The following is a 19,134-nucleotide window of genomic DNA, read 5'->3' as shown; positions in this document are numbered from 1 at the left end:
TACTGTTGTCATACAAGGGCTTGGATTCTGCTTGAGTAACTTGTTGGCTAATATGTATTAATATGTAAACTACTCAAATCTGCAAATGGCTACAAGTTGAGCAGTGAGGTATGCCTATGTAGGGAACGGTGTAGAAAGAAATATATATCTTTAAAAGCATCAATATATCTTTTGATAAATCACAAAATAAATGTTTCTCATTTCAACTTTGTCACCTCTTAATGAATATTTTTGATGGATTTAATGCTGGTCTTGCTTTGATTTCTATAAAAACCACTCAAGTTTGAGAATTAGACCAATTTTTAAACATGTACACAAGGTGATGAAAGCATCCTTTTTTTCTTTTCTTTAATTTATTATAATACTCTAAAGATCAACACAATGAGGATATGATGTACGTATATGCTAGAGTGTAAACAATATAAACAAATCAGTGCCAGGGGGAGGCTACAAATACATAACAAATCTGCATAACCAAACAAAAAATATATAAAACCAGAAACACGAAGAACAAAAGGCGCGATTTACAGTAGACAGTTCATTGTAGCATAAGATAGTTCATGTTTCTATTTAATTCTCACGCTAATGAATGAGTTTTACCGCCACGTGACTAACTGACAGCATGTGACTCTGAAGAAACAGGAAGTTAGTGAATCAGCTTTTGTTGCTGCTACACTTCCTACCTATTTTCCTACAAAGCTCGTGTCTTGGCGTTGCATTGGCTAACTGTTCGTGCTCGTTGTCAGCTCGCCAATCGGCTGCGTGTTTGTAGGAACTTGTAGCCAATCCCAGTGAAGGAGGCGTGATTTCCTGGAATACGGGTGGGAACCTGAAGAGACAGTTGTACAGCTGTTCGTTGTAGCTGTTTCATTAACGCTGTGAACAGAGAGGAAACCCTTGCGGAATTTTGCCGAAGACTCTTTTTCCTGAGAGCTATTTGGTGCCAATAATTTATTCACCATCCAGGGGTAAGTTTTACACCAGGCAGGTTTCATATGACTTGTTTTCTCTTTACTGACGGTGAGGTAGTGAACAGATGGTAAATATGTGTAGTGGATGCGGATACTGCAGGAATGCAGAGCAATGGAGCACAACCAGCGCACCACTTACTCTCCCCGTGTGTGTGTGTGTGTGTGTGTGAAAACACTGCTTCCTTCAATTATTTATCATTTTCTCTCATATATTTGATTTTGTTCGCACATTTGCCTGTTTCTTTGGGAGTTTCTAACCTCTATCATATTTCCAGTCAAAGTTAATGGTGGACCAAGTTGATTTCTAGTAGCAAAGGGCGATAGATAAATATAATATTATCGTCGACGATATGAAATTAAACTCATAATACACTTTGCTGTGGGTATTTTCATCTTTCAATGCTTTTATAATTAGTGTTATTCATACAACAAGTAGATATAGTTGTTAGGAATAAATAATTAGTTTGTAGCCTACAGTTTCATTTTCGCATTCACCTTTAACACCTTTGTTAGCAAAACTACCTGTTAATGTTCGTGATATTTTTGCCATATTGTCCACTTCTAATTTAAGGAAATTCAAATGTACATTCACCTTCAACATTAGCTTTAGGCATTTACTAAAAGTCATAATTATAATATTTATTTTATCCTTCAATACCCAAGTAGACAAGCACTTAGCTAAGTTACCCTGGATAAGCTAAATGTTCTGCTAAATGCCCTAAATGTAAATATAAGGAGACCTAAAATATTTCTGTCCATCTTATGGTACTTAACTCTTGTAACAAGAAACTGAAATAATGAAATTATAAAGATGAACTTATCAAAATTATGCAGTGAATGAAATTTCCTGTGTGAAACCACTGCTGTGAGATAACACTAACATCTGCTACAAAGCCTGACCACAGAAAGGAAACCACATTATGGAAGCTGGAAAGTTTTTTATTTATTAAATAGCTTTTAAGAAGAGTTCGAGGTATGACTGTCACTAAGCTAAATCTTATATAAAAGCCAGTACTTGAATATTTTCATCCCAAAGACTCAGACTGTCAGAAATCTCCTTACAGTTTATCAGTGTGCAGCTACTTTGTACAGAACAGCTATAAACAGTTTGTTTATACTGAAGACTCTCCTGTAGAGGAAAAACCTACAGCTTTACCTCTGATCATTACAAAGAGCTGACACTATTGATTTCTTTCAAAAATGCTAAATAAATGTTTATTCACAGTAAACATCACTATCTCAACAGTATCGCACATTTTAAAAGTTCTTTTCATGTGATGTGTCCTCCATAGAAGTGCTGTGTGAAACCGCTGATGTGATGTAACATGAGGCTACAAAAACCAGACCAGAAAAATGAAACCAAATTGCAGAAGCTGTGATTTAGTAAACGTCTTTTATAAAGATCTTTAAGGCAGGATAGTAACTAGGCTAAATCTCATATAAAGGATGGTACTTGAACATTCTCATCCTGAAGACCCAGGCCATCAGGAACCTCCTTACAGTTTATCACTGTAGAACTACTTTGTACAGAAAGGAAATGTTAACAGCAATAAACAGTTGTTTATACTGAAGACTCTCCTGTAGAGGCAACACTACAGCTTTAAATCTGACCATTACAAAACACTGACACTATTGATTTCTTCCAAAAATGCTAAATAAACATTTCTTCACAGAAAATTTCACCATCTCAAAAGTTACACACGTTTTAAAAATTCTGCTTATGTGAAGTGTCCACCGTACAAGTGCTATGTGAAACCACTGGTGAGGTGTGACACTAGGCTTCTAAATCTTATATAAGGACAGTACTTGAATATTCTCATCCCGAAGACCCAGTCCATCAGAAACCTCCTTCCAGTTTATCACCGTACAACAAGTTTGTACAGAATGGAAATGGGAACTGTGTTAATATTTAACCATGTGCTTTCTATGAGGAAATACTCTTATTTCCCTGTACATCCCATTGTTTCAAAATTGTGCACTTGGCCAACCCATTGCGCCATATTTCTGCAGGGCTGTTGGCTTATTATGTTGTCTTTGACAAATTACATACATAATGCATAAATAAAATGTTATTTGTCATATAATTACAAAGCACAGACACTGGAGACTCCTTACAAGAATGCTAAATAAACACTAATCACAGACAACTTCACCATATAAACACTTATTTAGAAATCTGTTCATGTGGAGAATCTGCTTTACAAGTTCCTATATAAGTTGTTACTATAGAAACGATAACGTATTAGAGTGAGCACATTAATATAAACCTTACAGCTGCACTACTGTCAGCACTGCTGTTGTAGAAAATTAATCAACACCCGCTGACCAATCAGAATCGAGAATTCAGCAGCGCTATGCTCTCATAGAACACACACCATGACAATGTGCTTTTTTTTTTTTTTTTTTTTTTAATATATATATAAAAATACTGGTGTTCTGTCTAAGTGCTGTTCCAAGTGCTGGGGAAGTGGTAGCTCAGTGGTTAAGATGTTGGACTTCTGATCGGAAGGTTGAGAGTTCAAATCCTGGCACCACCAGGCTGCTACTGCTGGGCCCTTGAGCAAGGCCCTTAACCCTTAACCCTCAACTGCTCAGTTGTATAAATGAGATAAATTGCTCTGGATAAGGGAGTCTGCCAAATGCCGTAAATGTAAATGTCTACATCTGTTCTACATGATATATTAAAAGTAAACTGTACAGTAATGACTTATGCGAATGCTGTTGAAATGTGAACAGGGCTGAACATAAACAATTCGAATGTCACCTGATTTAACTTACATAGAAAGCACTTCTAATGCTGTTCCCACTTCTTTTAAATGCCAAATGTTCATATTTTTGAGATGATAAATTAGATAAAATTCTAAACTCAAGTACAGTCATGCTCAGACTGGAAAATATTGTTGAGACAGTTGTAACCAGGTTTAGGTGCAGATTTAACTGACAGACATGCATCCAGTGGAAAATAGGAGTGTGTGTGTGAGTGAGTGAGTGAACACGCGCGCGTGTCCACTGGAGGAATTTCCCACATCATACTCCCAATTATAGACATAACAGAACATGATAAACTGACATGTGATAACTGAGTGTTTTCACTTCTCTGAATGTCTCCCTGTCTCTCTCTCTCTGTCTCCCTGTCTCTCTCTCTCTGTCTCCCTGTCTCTCTCTCTCTGTCTCCCTGTCTCTCTCTCTCTGTCTCCCTGTCTCTCTTTCTCTGTCTCCCTGTCTCTCTTTCTCTGTCTCCCTGTCTCTCTCTCTCTGTCTCCCTGTCTCTCTCTCTCTCTCTCCCTGTCTCTCTCTCTCTGTCTCCCTGTCTTTGTCTCCCTGTTTTTTCTCTCTCCTTCTCCCTGTCTTTCTCTCTCTCTGTCTCTTCCTCTATCACCCTATTTCTCTGCCTTCCTGTTTCCCTCACTCTCTGTCCTATCTGTCTCTTCCCCTGTCTCTCTCCCCCCCCCCCCCCCCCCCCCCCCCCCCCCCCTCTCTCTCTCTCTCTCTCTCTCTCTCTCTCTGTCTGTCTCAGGTCATGGGCTCCATGTTCCGCAGTGAGGAGGTCTGCCTGGTGCAGCTCTTCCTGCAATCCGGTGCAGCCTACAACTGTGTCAGCGAGCTGGGAGAGCTGGGAATTGTCGAGTTTAGAGATGTAAGAGGCAGCCAGGAATTTTAACATGTGCCTTCTCTCTCTGTCCCTCTCACACATCCATAGATTCAGCGCTTTGTAAAGTCTCTCATATTCATTTGCATAAAGTGGTTTGACTGATTAGATACCTGACATTCAAAACAGCTACAGGGTGCACTCTTGAGTAGCTATGCTGCTTTAAAGAGCCTTTAACAGTCTGTGTTTATTAGTTTTTTACTATTAATAACATCTATGGTAAAACAGTGTTGGTATTTTCTTCATTTTTCCCCCCAATATTTTGTCCTTGCCAGTTTCGTCTGGGCAAAGCCACACTGGGGTGTAGGTGAGATCAGGTAACCACATATATGAATTAAGAATGGGCTGACTGATGCCAAAGTGTTGATACTTTAGATCTTGATGGTTTTTTTTTTGTTTTTTTTTTTTAATTGATCCATGGGATCTATGACACTGTACGTTAATATTTTATCAAACAGAATGTGAGAAATAAAATGTTGTAGAATGTAATATTAATGTGCAAGAAAGGAGCTACTGCTCCTTCTGCCATCTCCCTTTGCTCAATATTCCGTTTCTCACACACACAGATACACACAGATACACAGATACACACATACATACACATACACACAGAATCAGATAAGCATGTAGAAATGAACCATAGAGCCAGTGAACGTGTATTGTTAGTATGGTCACAAATAATTGCCCCTTAAATGCACAATTAACTAAACTTTATAGATAATTGGGTTCAGTTACACACCCAGGCCCTGTTGAATCTAAACATCACTTAAATAGAGACTTTCCACACTATGCTGCGACCAAAGGAAATTCGAGAAGAAATGAGAAAGAAATCTATTGACATATATCAATCTGCAAAGAGTTAAAGAGCCATTTCTAAATCTCTGGGACTCCAGCAAACCACAGTGCGATTTATATCCAAATGGAGAAAAATTGGAACAGTGATGACTCTTCCCAGAAGTGGCCTACCAGAATTTCTCAAAAAGCACATCGATGACTCATCCAGGAATTAAAAAAAGAACCCAGTCAAACCTCTAAGGAACTGCAAGCATCACTAGCCTCAGTTAATGTCCAAGATTTGCCAAAAAAAATGCTTTGTGGACTGATAAGTCAAAAGTAAAACGTTTTGGAAGACATGGGTCCTGATACATCTGGCATAAAGCTAACATAGCATTCCACAATTAGAACATCATACCAACCGTCAAACATGGTGGTGGTAGTGTCATGGTGTGGGGATGCTTTCCTGCTTCAGTGCCTGGGTGACTTGTGCCTTCCATAATTGATGGAACCATAAATTCTGTTCTCTACCACTAACTCATGAAGGAGAATGTCCAGTCATCAGTCTGTGTCCGGAAGTTCAAGCGCACTTAGGTTATGCAGCAAGACAGCATCCCTGAATGCTTTCAAAAGAAGCAAAATTAAGGTTTTGGAGTTGCCCTGACTTAAACTCCATTGAGGTGTTGTGGCAGGACCTTAAACAGGAAGTTCATCCAAGAACATGCAAGTTATTAAGTTTATGGGGCAGGTACTTCTTCACATGGCTGACATATAGCCCCCATTAAAAGTGATAATTGATAAAGTGATAAGCGATAGACCTTAACCCAATTGAGCATGCGTTTCACCTCCTGAAGAGGAGACTGATGGGAGAAACTCCCCAAAACAAACAACAGAAAGAAGCTACGGTACAGGCCTGGAAAAGCATCACAAAAATAGAATGCAACAGTTTGGTGATGTATGTGGGTTGCCGGCTTGGTGCAGTTATTGCAAGCAAGGGATATGTACCCAAATATTAAATGTTATTTGCTTTAAGACTATATGTTCCAATATTTTTGCTCACCTAAAAATTGGGTGGTCTGCCACCAAAGGTGCCATGTTCCACACATCTAGATGTAAATATCAGGATATGAAAGCCGAAATTCTGATCTATTGTCTCATATTCATCTTTTGATCTCAAACCTAAATGTGTATAACAAAACTAAAAGAATTGGCCCTGCTGTTCCAGTGCTTTCAGAGGGGACTGTAGGTGTTGCATAACCTTTTTTCTTCAGTAGATGAAATGATCATCTGTGTGTTTCCTCATATTTTCTTTGCAGTATTACATTCTGTATGAGGATCTGAAACCATTTAGTGTGTCACACATGCAAAAACCGTGAAATTACCTTTTCACAGCACTGCACTTCTTCAATCTACCCAAAGCACATGCTTATTAATTGAATGGTTTTTATCATCACCAAGAATTGTAACAAATATAAACCCTGTTAATAGAGGATTTAAAAAGCTTTGTTCACCTGAACACTGTATTCACCCTGTCTCTTGTTTTGTCTCAGCTGAATCCGAATGTAAACGCATTTCAGAGGAAGTTTGTCAATGAGGTGAGAAGATGCGAGGAGCTCGAGAAGACTTTCGGTGAGTAGTGTGGGAAGTTTCCTTTGAGTGTTTCACTTTATATCCATACCACTCTCTTTTTGTTCTTTTTACACATCGTTATATTTAAGTTAAATGGTTCGTCCCTATGCTCAGATTCTACAAATGCAATGAATTTTGATCTTTATTTCTACATACAGTATGCTACAAATTCAAACCCATTTGTGCTGACATTCTTTTCTGTTCTTTGTGTTTTTTTTGCAATATGCACACAGCGTTTCTGGACCAGGAGATCACACGCTCCCTCTCTCCATCATTCCACACACCACTGCAGGACCCCCTGCTCAGCCCCCCGGCCCCGCAGCCTAGAGAACTGCTCACTATCGAGGAGGAGAGTGAGCGTTTAGCCCAGGAGCTCAGAGAGGTGTGTGTGTGTGTGTGTGTGTGTGTGTGTGTGTCGAGGAGTATGTCGGAAAGTCCACACAGTAAACTAGCTTTATTTCTTATACCTGTTTGTTCTTTACTGTTTCAGGTTTCCAGAAACAGAGACAGCATCCGAGCTCAGCTGAATCAGCTGTGTCAGTACAGAGGAGTGCTAACTCAGATGCACTTCCTCACCACCTCTCAGGTCCAGGCTACGTTCCACACACATCACATTTCTTGGATCTGAAGGGTTTATTTTACAGAAAATTATTCCTAAGTGTATATCTGCAGTTTGAGTGCAAATGTTTATGTTCCCCAAGACCAAAGAACCAAAGAAATTAAGTTTTGAACATCTTTCCAACTTTATCTGAAGGTGGTCTTATTGTGTCAAATGAACAGATATATTAAATATTGGCCAAGCAAATCTGGTGGAAGTGAATACGTCAGGAAGAGAACATACTATTTGGAATATTTTTGAAATCTAGATGTCTTGGTATAAATTACATTTGTTTGTCTTCATTTTGTCGTTAGGGTGTGCAAACATTTGGACTAAAATGTATGTGATATATAAGAAAAATACCAGTGTCAGTGTAGGTTCTGAAACCTAATTAAAAAACGCATGTGTCATGTTTTTATGTATATAAGATTTTTTATATATATTTTTATATGAATATTGATGTCACAGACGGCGCCACCTCCCTCGTTTGATCCAGTGGGTTTAGCAGAGAACAGGCAGGATGTGAGGCTCAGCTTTGTGGCTGGCGTCGTGCACCCATGGAAGGTACCGGCTTTCGAGAGGCTGCTCTGGCGTGCCTGTCGTGGTTACATCATCGTGGACTTTCGAGAAATGGACGAGAAGCTGGAGCATCCCGAAAGTGTGAGATATTAATCAGGCATATTGTCATATCAATCAGTGATCCTTAATGAAACTACTGAGCTTATGAATTATGATAAACTGTATCAGACAAGTTTAAGATGGGCATATTGTTGAAAAGAGAATGTGTGAGGATTGTTCCTGATTTCTTTCTGACTGGTGTGGTTGTGTTTCAGGGTGAAATGGTGCAGTGGACTATCTTCCTCATCTCCTTTTGGGGGGATCAGATTGGACAGAAGGTGAAGAAGATCTGTGATTGGTAGGTTTTAGTGCTGTAAGTTCACTGCATTGAAAAGCAAGAAGTTTACAGCAGTTTGGAACTTTTTTTTTTTTTTTTTTTTTTTTTTTTTTTTTTTTAAATGCTTATGTGTAATATTTTCATATTGAAATCCCATTTCTTTTTGTACACACTCTTGTTCTGGTTATAAAAATATATCAAATTTAGTGTTTATATCTAAAAAAAAAAAAAAAAAGGCTGTGATTGCATTGATTTAATAAGAAATGATCTTTCAGCTCAGATTCTTGCCGAACCTTATTAAATCATTTAAATGTGTATTCTAAACATCAATAACAATCTTATTAACTTATACTGTACATGTAGGAGACTTCTTAGCTTTTACTAATGAAAAAGTAATCAAATTGAATAACTGTAATGAGTTGTCTGCAACACCCCCAGCTTCCACACACAGACATTCCCATATTCAGAGAGCCAGGCAGAGAGAGAGCAGGTTCTGAGCGGACTCAAGACCAGAATCGAAGACATCAAATCAGTGAGTGAAACCATTCCATTTAATCTCATCCTCTCAGGTGCCACTAAACCGGTTCGATCACAACGTACTCATGCATTTAATTACTTTCTGTGCGTCCTCATTTTTTCAGGCGTCTTGCATTTCCTGCATGAGATACAACTTATTCCTACTCTCCGTCTCCACTCAGCTTCTCTCTCTTCTTCTCTCCTTTCTTGCTCCTTAACAGGTGATGAAAGAGACAGAACAGTACCTGCAGCAGTTGCTAATGCGTGCCGTGGCTGTTTTGCCACAGTGGCGTGTGCGGGTGCAGAAGTGCAAAGCCATTCAGATGGTGCTGAATCTCTGCAGCCCCTCAGTCACTGAAAAGTGCCTGATCGCTGAGGCATGGTGCCCCGTCAGCCAGCTTCCTGCTCTACAAAGTGCCCTACGTGAGGGAGGGGTGAGAATTCAACACTCAGGACTATTTCTCACTTATAAAGGAGCACTTGATCATAAAATGCTATCATCATTAGTATTAGCGCACTAGCAGGGACCAGGGTTATTACGGTTATTTAAGACTAAAACTGAAATTCAATTAAAGAAATAAAATAAGATCCCAAAATTGTGTAACAATATAACTAGGGGGGAAACTAGAACTATTGTGCAACTTAAGTTCTGTTTAAAGTGGTGGTTGGCTGAAGTTCATTCCAGTGATGTTACACAATGTGTAGTGTGTATGCTTGCATTCCTCTCTGAAGATCATGTAGGAAAATAGCTCAACGTTCAGTCTCTACCTAAAACTGAAAGTAAAATGTTTAAAGACTAACTTAAGGTATCTCTGAAAATTCGAGGTAATAAAAACTAAAAAACCTGCATTAAAAAACTAATTTAAAAAAATCAAAACTGTTATAAGATGATAGAAAACGTCGTATAAAATTGAGTATGCTAAATAGTCATTACTAGCTTTGATCCAGTGTTGGTCACATTATCTTTTCATACTGTTTTCCTTTTATTTTTAGTGCCTTTACTGTTCGATTCCTTATTTAATCAGAAGCACAAAGAAGCCAGATTTCTACATTTGGTCTAAGAAGCAATTAAGTTACCTTAATTAAAATAATAGTTCAGCGGAAAACAGCTGGTTAAAAAAAGAAGGAATAAATAGTAAATAGCCACATGCTTACTGCTTTCCTAAATCTTCACACAGCAGTCGCAGACATTTTGAAGCACAAACACTTTCTTCTTCAGAATATAGTTTGAGATCAGTTTCAGGTAGGAGGCATCAGTTTGAAGGTCATTAGATCCAGCTTTATAGATCCAGTACAAATCTGTCGTATCTGGTTGTATCTTGATGAAGTGGAATCATGCTCTCTTTCTCTGTCTCTCTTTCTGTTTCTCAGAGGAAGAGTGGTAGCAGCGTTGATTCATTCTACAATCGTTTGCCCCCTAGCACCTCTCCTCCTACCCTCTTCCCCACTAATGCTTTCACTGCAGGCTTCCAGAATATTGTAGATGCTTACGGAGTAGCCAGCTATAGAGAGGTCAACCCAGGTAACACCCCCACCAAACACTCATACACACAGTATGTAACAGAGCTATACACCCACCCTTCTCTATGTCTCACCTTCCCTATATGTCTATAGCACTCTATACCATCATTACATTTCCATTCCTGTTTGCGGTGATGTTTGGGGATGTGGGACACGGCCTTCTCATGACACTCGCTGCTCTATGGATGGTGCTGGAGGAGAAGGACCCCAAACTGAGGAACAGCACAAATGAGGTGAAACAGAATACATTGGCACAGGTTTTTTTTTTTTTTCATCCTAATCTCTGCCAACTGTAGGTTTGGTGTTTGCATGTTTACCACAAACAACACTTTTGACAAATCAAAGGAAAGAACAGAAAACTGTTTACTCAAACCTCACTTGTAAACCAGGCTGTAAAAAAAACATCAAAATTTTTAGTGAAGTCCAAAACAGGAAGTCTTCACCTACTTCTGTGGTTTCATCTTCCTGTGAAGTAGTGCACGTATGCAGACATACATTTGCTCTAAGCCACTGGTATTCATGGTTTCGTCTGCCTACACAGAAAAATCCATTGCCTCACAACATGCTATGCCTGGTTGCTGACATGGCATTAAAAAGCAATAAACAAGCAAACACAACATGCCATGAGCACATTTTTAATATTGCAGGACAAATATACTGCATTTTAGGAGCTGTCTGAAGATGCCAATTGCTCTTGTAAACACTCGTTTATAGGCTTTTGCATATACTTAGACATTTATAGCAATGCTATGTCAGATATTAGCCTTTAATTCTGAAAGGGTAGTTTATCCTGAGAGCTAAACATAATGTCTGATTCACATATGCAGCGTTTAGTACGTTTGAATCGAATGCTGGTATGTTTTCCCCTTTGTTGTGGTTCTTTAAGTAGGTAAGACCATAGTAGCTGCACTCGGATGTGAACCAAACCAACTGAATCGAACCAATTACAGGACATGAATCAAACATCTAGTGTGTTTTGGGGTGTGGAAAGCTTTTTTTTTTGTGAGCTGATAAACTGAGTAACAAGGTGCAAACCGAACCAAAGTACAGAGTTCTAGCTCTGTGTTCTGAGTTTTTGTACCGCCAAGTAAATGCTTGATGTGATACACAAACATTCTGATAAAATTGTGATGAATTGTCCTATCTATTGGGACGTTGCACCTAAGTCCATGGGCAAACCTAAACTGTCCTCCTCAGCTGCTCTGAAGTCAGCTGAAAACCAATCATCACCACTGATTGGGAAGGTATTGAATGCATGTTTTTCCTCATAGTAGCCTACAGTCTGCCACAATGCTATCAGGATATCACTGTTTCCATGTTGAATTTGACAACTGGAGATTTGTAGATTCGTAATTGTTATGTGAGAGGTAAAAAAAAATAGCTAGTTATGGCCATGCGTATAACAGAAATCTAAGGGCAGTTCTTAAATTCACATACATGACTAAAATATATAATGTGAAATTAAGCCTCCAACCATTACACAGTAAAAAAAATGAAGGTCTTAGGGTGATAGTATGGAGCCCCTAAGTGGACATGGTGATGGAAAAAAAAAAATTAGATGGGAGGAAAATTTCTATTTCAATGCTTCTGCATTCCCCAGAGAAACTTTGTGTACGCAAAGTACAAAATACAAAGTTTCTCTGGGGAATGCAGAAGCATTGAAATAGAAATTTTCCTCCCATCTAATTTTTTTTTTTCCATCACCATGTCCACTTAGGGGCTCCATAAGATAGACATGAGAGAAAATGTTTTTCTTTTGTAGTTTTGTTTTGTTTTTTTTTAAACAGAAAAATGACTCCATTTATGCCGATATGAAGATAAGTCCTCACACAATGCATACACAGTAACCATAACAGCTGTCTTACCAGTTCTATGTAGTATTAGCCTAGCTTGCTGTCTAGATTAGATTTAGTATCAGCAATAAAGATTAAACAAAGATCGGTGACTGCTGAAGAGGTTGTTTGCCTTCATTGGAGCTTTGGAGGCAGAAAATCAAGAAAAGCAGTCAAGAGCTGCTTATGCGTTTAGACTGTATGCAGCCAGAGTTGAAGTGGGACATTACATCATGTAGTAGAAAATGTCCCAAAAATAGCCAAGTTGTTATTTTTAATCATACTGCAATGTTGGAATATTGGCAATGGAAGATTTTTGATTCAACATGTCATAAACCGTAAACATGACTAATTTTTCACCAACACCCATATTTAATGTTTGTTTTACTTGTACGCCTTCCCAACTTGCACTTCTGGCTGAGAGCTTTGGATGCTCTCCATTGTGTCCAGTAAAATCACTAGCAGCAGTACTTTATTATTTTTTTTAAAGTGCTTAAATTGCTGTAGGATTACATGTAAAATGTGTTGTGTTGGTGGTGGTTGAGAACAAAACACCCAGTGCAAAAGCAGTCTTATTCAACTTTTCATTAAAGAGTTGTATGAAAATGTGTTCCAGATACACATTTAACTGCTGCCCCAACAACTGCCCTAAGGCTTCTCTAATCAGTATGTTTTGAGTAAAATGATTTTCTGTTCTTTTCTCAGAACAGTGAATTGTGTGAAACCTATTGTTTGTGGTAATCCCAGATACTCTACAGATGCACTAGATAGAGATTAGCAAATCTATTAGAGAGTACTTATTTAGGTTTTTCCTTCTCTGTATTCAGATCTGGCGTATGATGTTTGGAGGACGCTATCTCATCCTGTTGATGGGACTTTTCTCCATCTACACTGGTGCCATCTACAACGAGTGCTTCAGCAGAGGCCTTGCTGTCTTCCCCTCATCCTGGCACATTCGCCCCCATGCGAACCACTACAACTGGACGTACGTCTCACACACACCAATGAAAATGGTCGTTTTTATTTTATAGCGTTCTTTACTTTTTTAAGTGTATGAGAAAACATGTTAAAAGCGCTATCTTTTTCTGTCAGTGATGAGATTTTCAGGACAAATCCATACCTCACGCTGGATCCAAACGTTACTGGGGTATTTACTGGACCCTATCCATTTGGCATTGATCCGGTAAGCCTGCTCCTGAGACCAGAAGATTTAAACACTTAAAACTAAGGCTGCACAATATTGAAGAGAAATGTGATATGCGATAACTTGTTAAATAATGCGATATGCAGTACAATAATGCTATAAGTGTGTAAAATCAATTTAAATTATATGTATAAAACATATAAACTGAAAATGACATAACCAACATATGTATTTCGTGTTCTTTTGAGGAAAAGAAAGCATTCGCTGCTATCTGCGTCACCCTAAAACTTTGACTTTTTGTTACTTTTTGAAGTATTAAAAGCATTCGGTTATTGCAAGCCCTTGCGATATGCATATCATGACATTTACATTTGCGATATTTCGATAATTTAAATATATTGTGATCCCTACTTAAAACATTTTAAACCTAATATTTATTTCAGTTTCCATGCTGTTTTTACATTATGCCAAAGGACACAGTGGTATTTCATGTATCAAATACGTTTATGTAGTTTATTTAATTATAATCAGGAAGATATTAAAGGGTATGCTCTGTTTGTGTACATTTTTAAATAGCATTTTGGGTTTACCTGCAAATTTTAAACACTTATTGTGGTAGAACTTTTAAATACCCTCAACTTTATTGCACTCTCAATCACTTCTTTGTTTGATAAATAATGACTTACAGCAGTACGTCTAACATAACATAATTGCATGTCCATGTGCTCACAGTCTTGTGACAGCTGAAGTTTAGGGTTTCCCCTTCTTTACTACTACATTTCTGATTATAATTATTATTTTGTGCATTTAGTGTCTCACTGTGTTTAGAATGGTGGAAAATACATGATCTTTGTTATCTTCAGATCTGGGGAATGTCTAATAACCACCTGACGTTCCTTAACTCCTATAAGATGAAGATGTCAGTGATTATTGGAATCATCCACATGACATTCGGAGTCTGTCTGTCTTTGTTCAACTATATGTGAGTATCTGTGCTTGTTTTTTCTCCATTATGACCTGTGGCGTGACTTCCTATAACTATTGCGTCTATGTATGTCTCTTTTTCTTTCCCTCTGTAGACACTTTGGGGAGATAAGCAGTGTGTTTCTGGTGCTGTTTCCTGAGTTGTGTTTCATGCTGTGTTTGTTTGGTTACCTGATCTTCATGGTGATTTTTAAGTGGGCTGCTTATGGTCCTATGCACTCAGACAAAGCACCCAGTATTCTCATCCACTTCATAGATATGTTCCTGTTTACAGAGAATAAAGGCAATCAAGAACTTTACAGTGGCCAGGTTTGTGAGAGATGTCTTTTAAAAATTATGCTGTTTTTTTAACTAATTAAAGAGCACAACAGACAAAATGAAATGTATTAATTTTTGCCAAGCAAAGCAGTATCATAAATACCTACTGATATACATATATACTGAATACTAAAATGTGTTATATATAGAATTACATAAACCTGCAAGGATATAAAACAGACATGGTTACATAGATGGTCACATGCATACATGCATGAACAAAAAAAACTTGAGCAAACAAACATGCTAATGAAGAAATTAACATATAAATAAAGAAATAAGACCAAGCATACAAACAACCGTGTCAGTATTTATTCATGGAGGATTTTGTTTTGCACCTCAGTATCACTACATTTCATTTTGTCTACTTTGGTCTTGTATTTATGTATATATATAAAAACAATTAATTTTGAGTTACTGAGAGTTAAAGCAGTATTAGACCCAACCACTGACATCATGCAAATTTGTGGCCAGCTGTCGTATAATTCACAATGTGGCCATTCCTTTAAGATTAGGTTTGTGGTCAGGCTTATATTTAGGATTAGTTATAATGATGGTAATACTGATGTATGGTAATCATTAAAGACAGTTACACTATTTAAATTATGTGTTTGTTAGATATGAACAGTGTTGCAATATCTCTGTTCTCTCTGTAGATGACGGTGCAGAAGGTTCTGGTGATTGTGGCAGTGTGTTCAGTTCCTGTTCTGCTCCTGGGAAAGCCCATCCATGAGTACATCACCTTCAGGAAAAAGAAACGCCAGGCTGCTTTAAGGGTTTGCTTACAACTGTACAGTTCAGGGCAAAAGTTTGCATCCCCTTGTGTTTTTTTTCTTTTTTTTTTTCTTTTTTTTTTTTTTTAGTACCTCTATTTTCCTTTTTTTTTTTTTCCCCCCAAAAAAGATATTCCAAAATGTTAAAAATTAAATATGGATGTATACTTCAACAAGACATCAAACCACTCCATTATGCAAAATGAACAAGTTTTTAAGAAGAAGAAGAAGCTGAAGCTCTTGCCAGAAGCCTCATGGCCTAATTTGAAAAAGGAAGTGTATGATTATTAGAGTTATTTGAGTATATTTATATAACTTTCAGAGAGGGAAATGCAAGCTTATGAATAGGTATCATTTTGCTTTTTTAGACAGTTTTTGTTAACTTGAAATGTCTTTTTGCTATCAAGTCAATTTTTTTTCTTCACTTCATCTTAAGGGTATGCCAACTTTTGCACTTGACCATAAGAAAACTAGATAGATAGTTATATCTGTGCTAGCATTTTGACATGCTCTGTTGTTCCGCAGGGTGACAGGCGTCCTCTACTAGCAGAAAACGGCTCCATAAATGCTCAGCAGGACGAGCTTGATACAAAAGCAGCAGAAGAAGAAGAGGAGGTGAGTTACAGAAAATTAAAAAAAAAAAATGCAGTGGCCAAACTTCAGTTAAGGCCAGTTTGTCTTTTAATTTTGAATATTATGAAAACTATTATGTAACTATAAACTATTTGTCGAATTGAAAGTTACTGCACAGCTAACATGGAGAAAGCAGTATTAATAGTTGGTTTTAACTGAATGATTTGCATTGGACTGTTCAATTAAAACGCATATTAACGTAAAGCCAATGATCTGAATGGTTCAGTAAAGACTAGCTTGCTAATGTTAATTTAGCATGCCTGTTAATTTTAGAAACGTTTTCATCTTTTAAAGTTTTATTTTGTATTTGCCAGTGGGTAGAAACAAACACCGGGTATTGGATGTCGCCTTCTGCAAGTTGCTCAGGCACTTAATTTTGTCATAACTGGAGCTTTAAAATTCACAATATGTTCATGGAAGTCTCTGGCCACCTAGTGTGTTAGAAGCATGACAAAAGAAATGGCAGACAACAACAGTTAAGTTGTGATTACAGTAGAAGGCATGAAAATAATGTAGGGCTTGTGATTGTTTAATTGTGAGATGTCTGTATATGTTGCACTATTGATTGAGTTTACTCATATAATCCCTTCTGTCTGTACTCGTCTTTTTAACTATGTTGAACAGGAGTTTGATGGAGCCAATGTTTTCATGCACCAAGCCATCCACACCATAGAGTACTGTCTGGGCTGCATCTCCAACACTGCCTCTTATTTGCGTCTGTGGGCCCTCAGTCTGGCTCATGCCCGTGAGTGTGTCGTAACTCCTACTGACATGTTTAGCATTTAGGCTGAGCATACACTTTAAATGTGGAATAGTATTTAAAGTCCCGGGTGTAAAATGATATAAAGAGTGTTATATTAAATATCCAGGAAAGTTTGAATGGAAAAAAAACACAGAAACGTGATAAATGTTGTTCAAGGGCCGTCTGAACTCACTGATCTGACTGATCTGATCTCTGATCTGACTGATCTGATCTCTGATCTGACTGATCTGAATTGCATAAGTGGACACAGACTAATATTATAGCATGATTTATTGACAGCTCCCTATCCAAGATTCATGGCCTGCTATAACATTCGAGCAGAATTAAACACAGTTGTTCAAGCAAGATGAAATCCACCACACACAAACCAAGTTTGGGGGGGTGGGGTGAATACTTAAGCAAGGCACTGTACATTAGGCTAGTCTTATGCAGGCTTTCAGCCCTGGCCACTTACTGAAAGGAGATCAATTCTGACAAGTAATTGTTGACATTGGAAATTACCAGCTAGTCTTATTTTGTATATACAACATGTGATTTAAAATGACAACGAAGATCCTGTTTTCTTTACTGTGCATATTGATTTTGTGTGTGTGTGTGTGTGTGACTGTTTTACAGAGCTGTCAGAAGTGCTTTGGGTGATGGTGATGCACAACTCCTTCTCAAATCATGACTACGTTGGAAGTGTAATCATGGTGTTCGTATTTGCTTTTTTCGCCATCCTGACAGTTTCTATTCTTCTCATCATGGAAGGTCTCTCGGCTTTTCTGCATGCTCTTCGACTTCACTGGTGAGAGCAATGCACACACACACATATACGCACACAGTAGTTTATGGTACAAACTGTTTTGTCTAAGCACATATATTTTTATAATTCCTCTGTTAAGTCTCAAAAGAAATTCATTTCTTTTTCCCCCAGGGTCGAATTTCAGAACAAGTTCTACAGTGGTGCAGGCTACAAGCTCAGTCCATTTGCATTCGCCTCCTTGATCAGCTTCTCTTCAACCAAATGATGGTTTATTATCAAATACTTTTGTGCCTAGGCAATGTGTTTTAACCCAAACATTTCAAAATGCTATTGTTTAATTTATCCATGTCATCTTGGGGTTTATGGAGAAGAAGTTCCTTTTTCAGATCAGTCTTCATGATGGTGGAAGATTCCCTTTTTATGTTTATCGGAAATCAGTTTTAGGGTTTCTTATAACGGTTAAAGGATTTGGTTTGTGGTAACAGCACCTCATAGCTTCTCATAATAAATAAAATCATATTGTTATGGGATGTGATGACATACATGATGCATTCCAGAGTTCATTCAGATAGAATGAGCACCAAAATGTAACTCAGGAAGATTTTATCCATATGAAAGACTGTTCTTGTCTGTGTGAAACAGTAAGGTTAAACTTCAGACTTTTTTTTTCTTTTTACTCCAATAATGTTAATCAGTGAATTAAAAAAATTCAGATGAATCAAAGGGAATTATTTGTTCCAGGGTGTTTGCTTCTTGCTATGTGTTTTTATATAAATTATCCACTGTCTTGATGTCCTACATGTAAAGTATTTTAATTACTTGCATTACCAATGAGATATGATTTATAACTGAAATATGTAACGCTGCAGTAAAAGTTAATACAAAGTCAATAAAACTTGTCTCATATTTGTGTGTATATATATTTCTGTGTGTGTATATATTTCTGTGTGTAGGTCTCTCCACCCCCTCCAAATCAAACGTATTTGTTTCGTTGTTTCATGCAAAACATGTATTTGAATAATGCTTTCTCATGAGGAAATATGAGGATGGTCCAGTAGTTCTCTCCATTAAAGACACAATGTAACATAATGTAGTGCCTTTAATGTATTTATGTAGGTATATGTGCAAATTTAAAAGATTAGTTATACATTTTCATAGTTATAGTTATTTACCTCAGTGTCCTTAATTTTTACTTTTTCACTGTTCCCATTAGAATTAAATGAGGCAGCAAAGAGATCATTTATAAAATTAAAATTTATAATATCCAAATAAAATGTCTAATAATAATTTAAGTTATAAATAAAAGTTGTGATATTGACATCATTAAAAAATTATTTCAATGTCTGGACCCACATGAAATAAATTTTACTGTAGGATAACCTAACAAGA

General features: G+C 37.5%; 1 protein-coding gene across 1 annotated transcript; it reads left to right on the top strand.

Annotated features, from left to right (window-relative positions):
• The first annotated feature begins 738 nt into the window (after positions 1-738).
• Positions 739-18,661, top strand: tcirg1b (T cell immune regulator 1, ATPase H+ transporting V0 subunit a3b). The gene is made up of 20 exons (XM_026940706.3): positions 739-968; positions 4,489-4,608; positions 6,945-7,023; positions 7,257-7,405; positions 7,514-7,609; positions 8,090-8,281; positions 8,455-8,537; positions 8,955-9,048; positions 9,254-9,466; positions 10,404-10,554; positions 10,647-10,786; positions 13,213-13,370; positions 13,478-13,568; positions 14,393-14,511; positions 14,609-14,822; positions 15,488-15,607; positions 16,130-16,219; positions 16,862-16,982; positions 17,616-17,787; positions 17,917-18,661. The coding sequence occupies exons 2-20, from the start codon at positions 4,492-4,494 to the stop codon at positions 18,008-18,010; spliced, it is 2,493 nt and encodes an 830-aa protein (XP_026796507.2). The 5' UTR covers positions 739-968; positions 4,489-4,491; the 3' UTR covers positions 18,011-18,661.
• Positions 18,662-19,134: the final 473 nt, after the last annotated feature.

This window comes from Pangasianodon hypophthalmus, chromosome 7 (assembly GCF_027358585.1).
Source record: "Pangasianodon hypophthalmus isolate fPanHyp1 chromosome 7, fPanHyp1.pri, whole genome shotgun sequence".
Taxonomy (NCBI): Eukaryota; Metazoa; Chordata; class Actinopteri; order Siluriformes; family Pangasiidae; genus Pangasianodon; species Pangasianodon hypophthalmus.
The sequence above is the reverse complement of the archived record's forward strand: the minus strand, read 5'-3'. Positions and strand labels throughout refer to the sequence as shown.

Bases quoted from the DNA above. Each gene is read 5' to 3' on its own strand.
- tcirg1b (XM_026940706.3), top strand. From the start codon at position 4,492: ATGGGCTCCATGTTCCGCAGTGAGGAGGTCTGCCTGGTGCAGCTCTTC. The intron at 4,609-6,944 runs GTAAGAGGCAGC...GTTTTGTCTCAG, and splicing joins GAATTGTCGAGTTTAGAGAT to CTGAATCCGAATGTAAACGC. The intron at 15,608-16,129 runs GTTTGCTTACAA...GTTGTTCCGCAG, and splicing joins AACGCCAGGCTGCTTTAAGG to GGTGACAGGCGTCCTCTACT.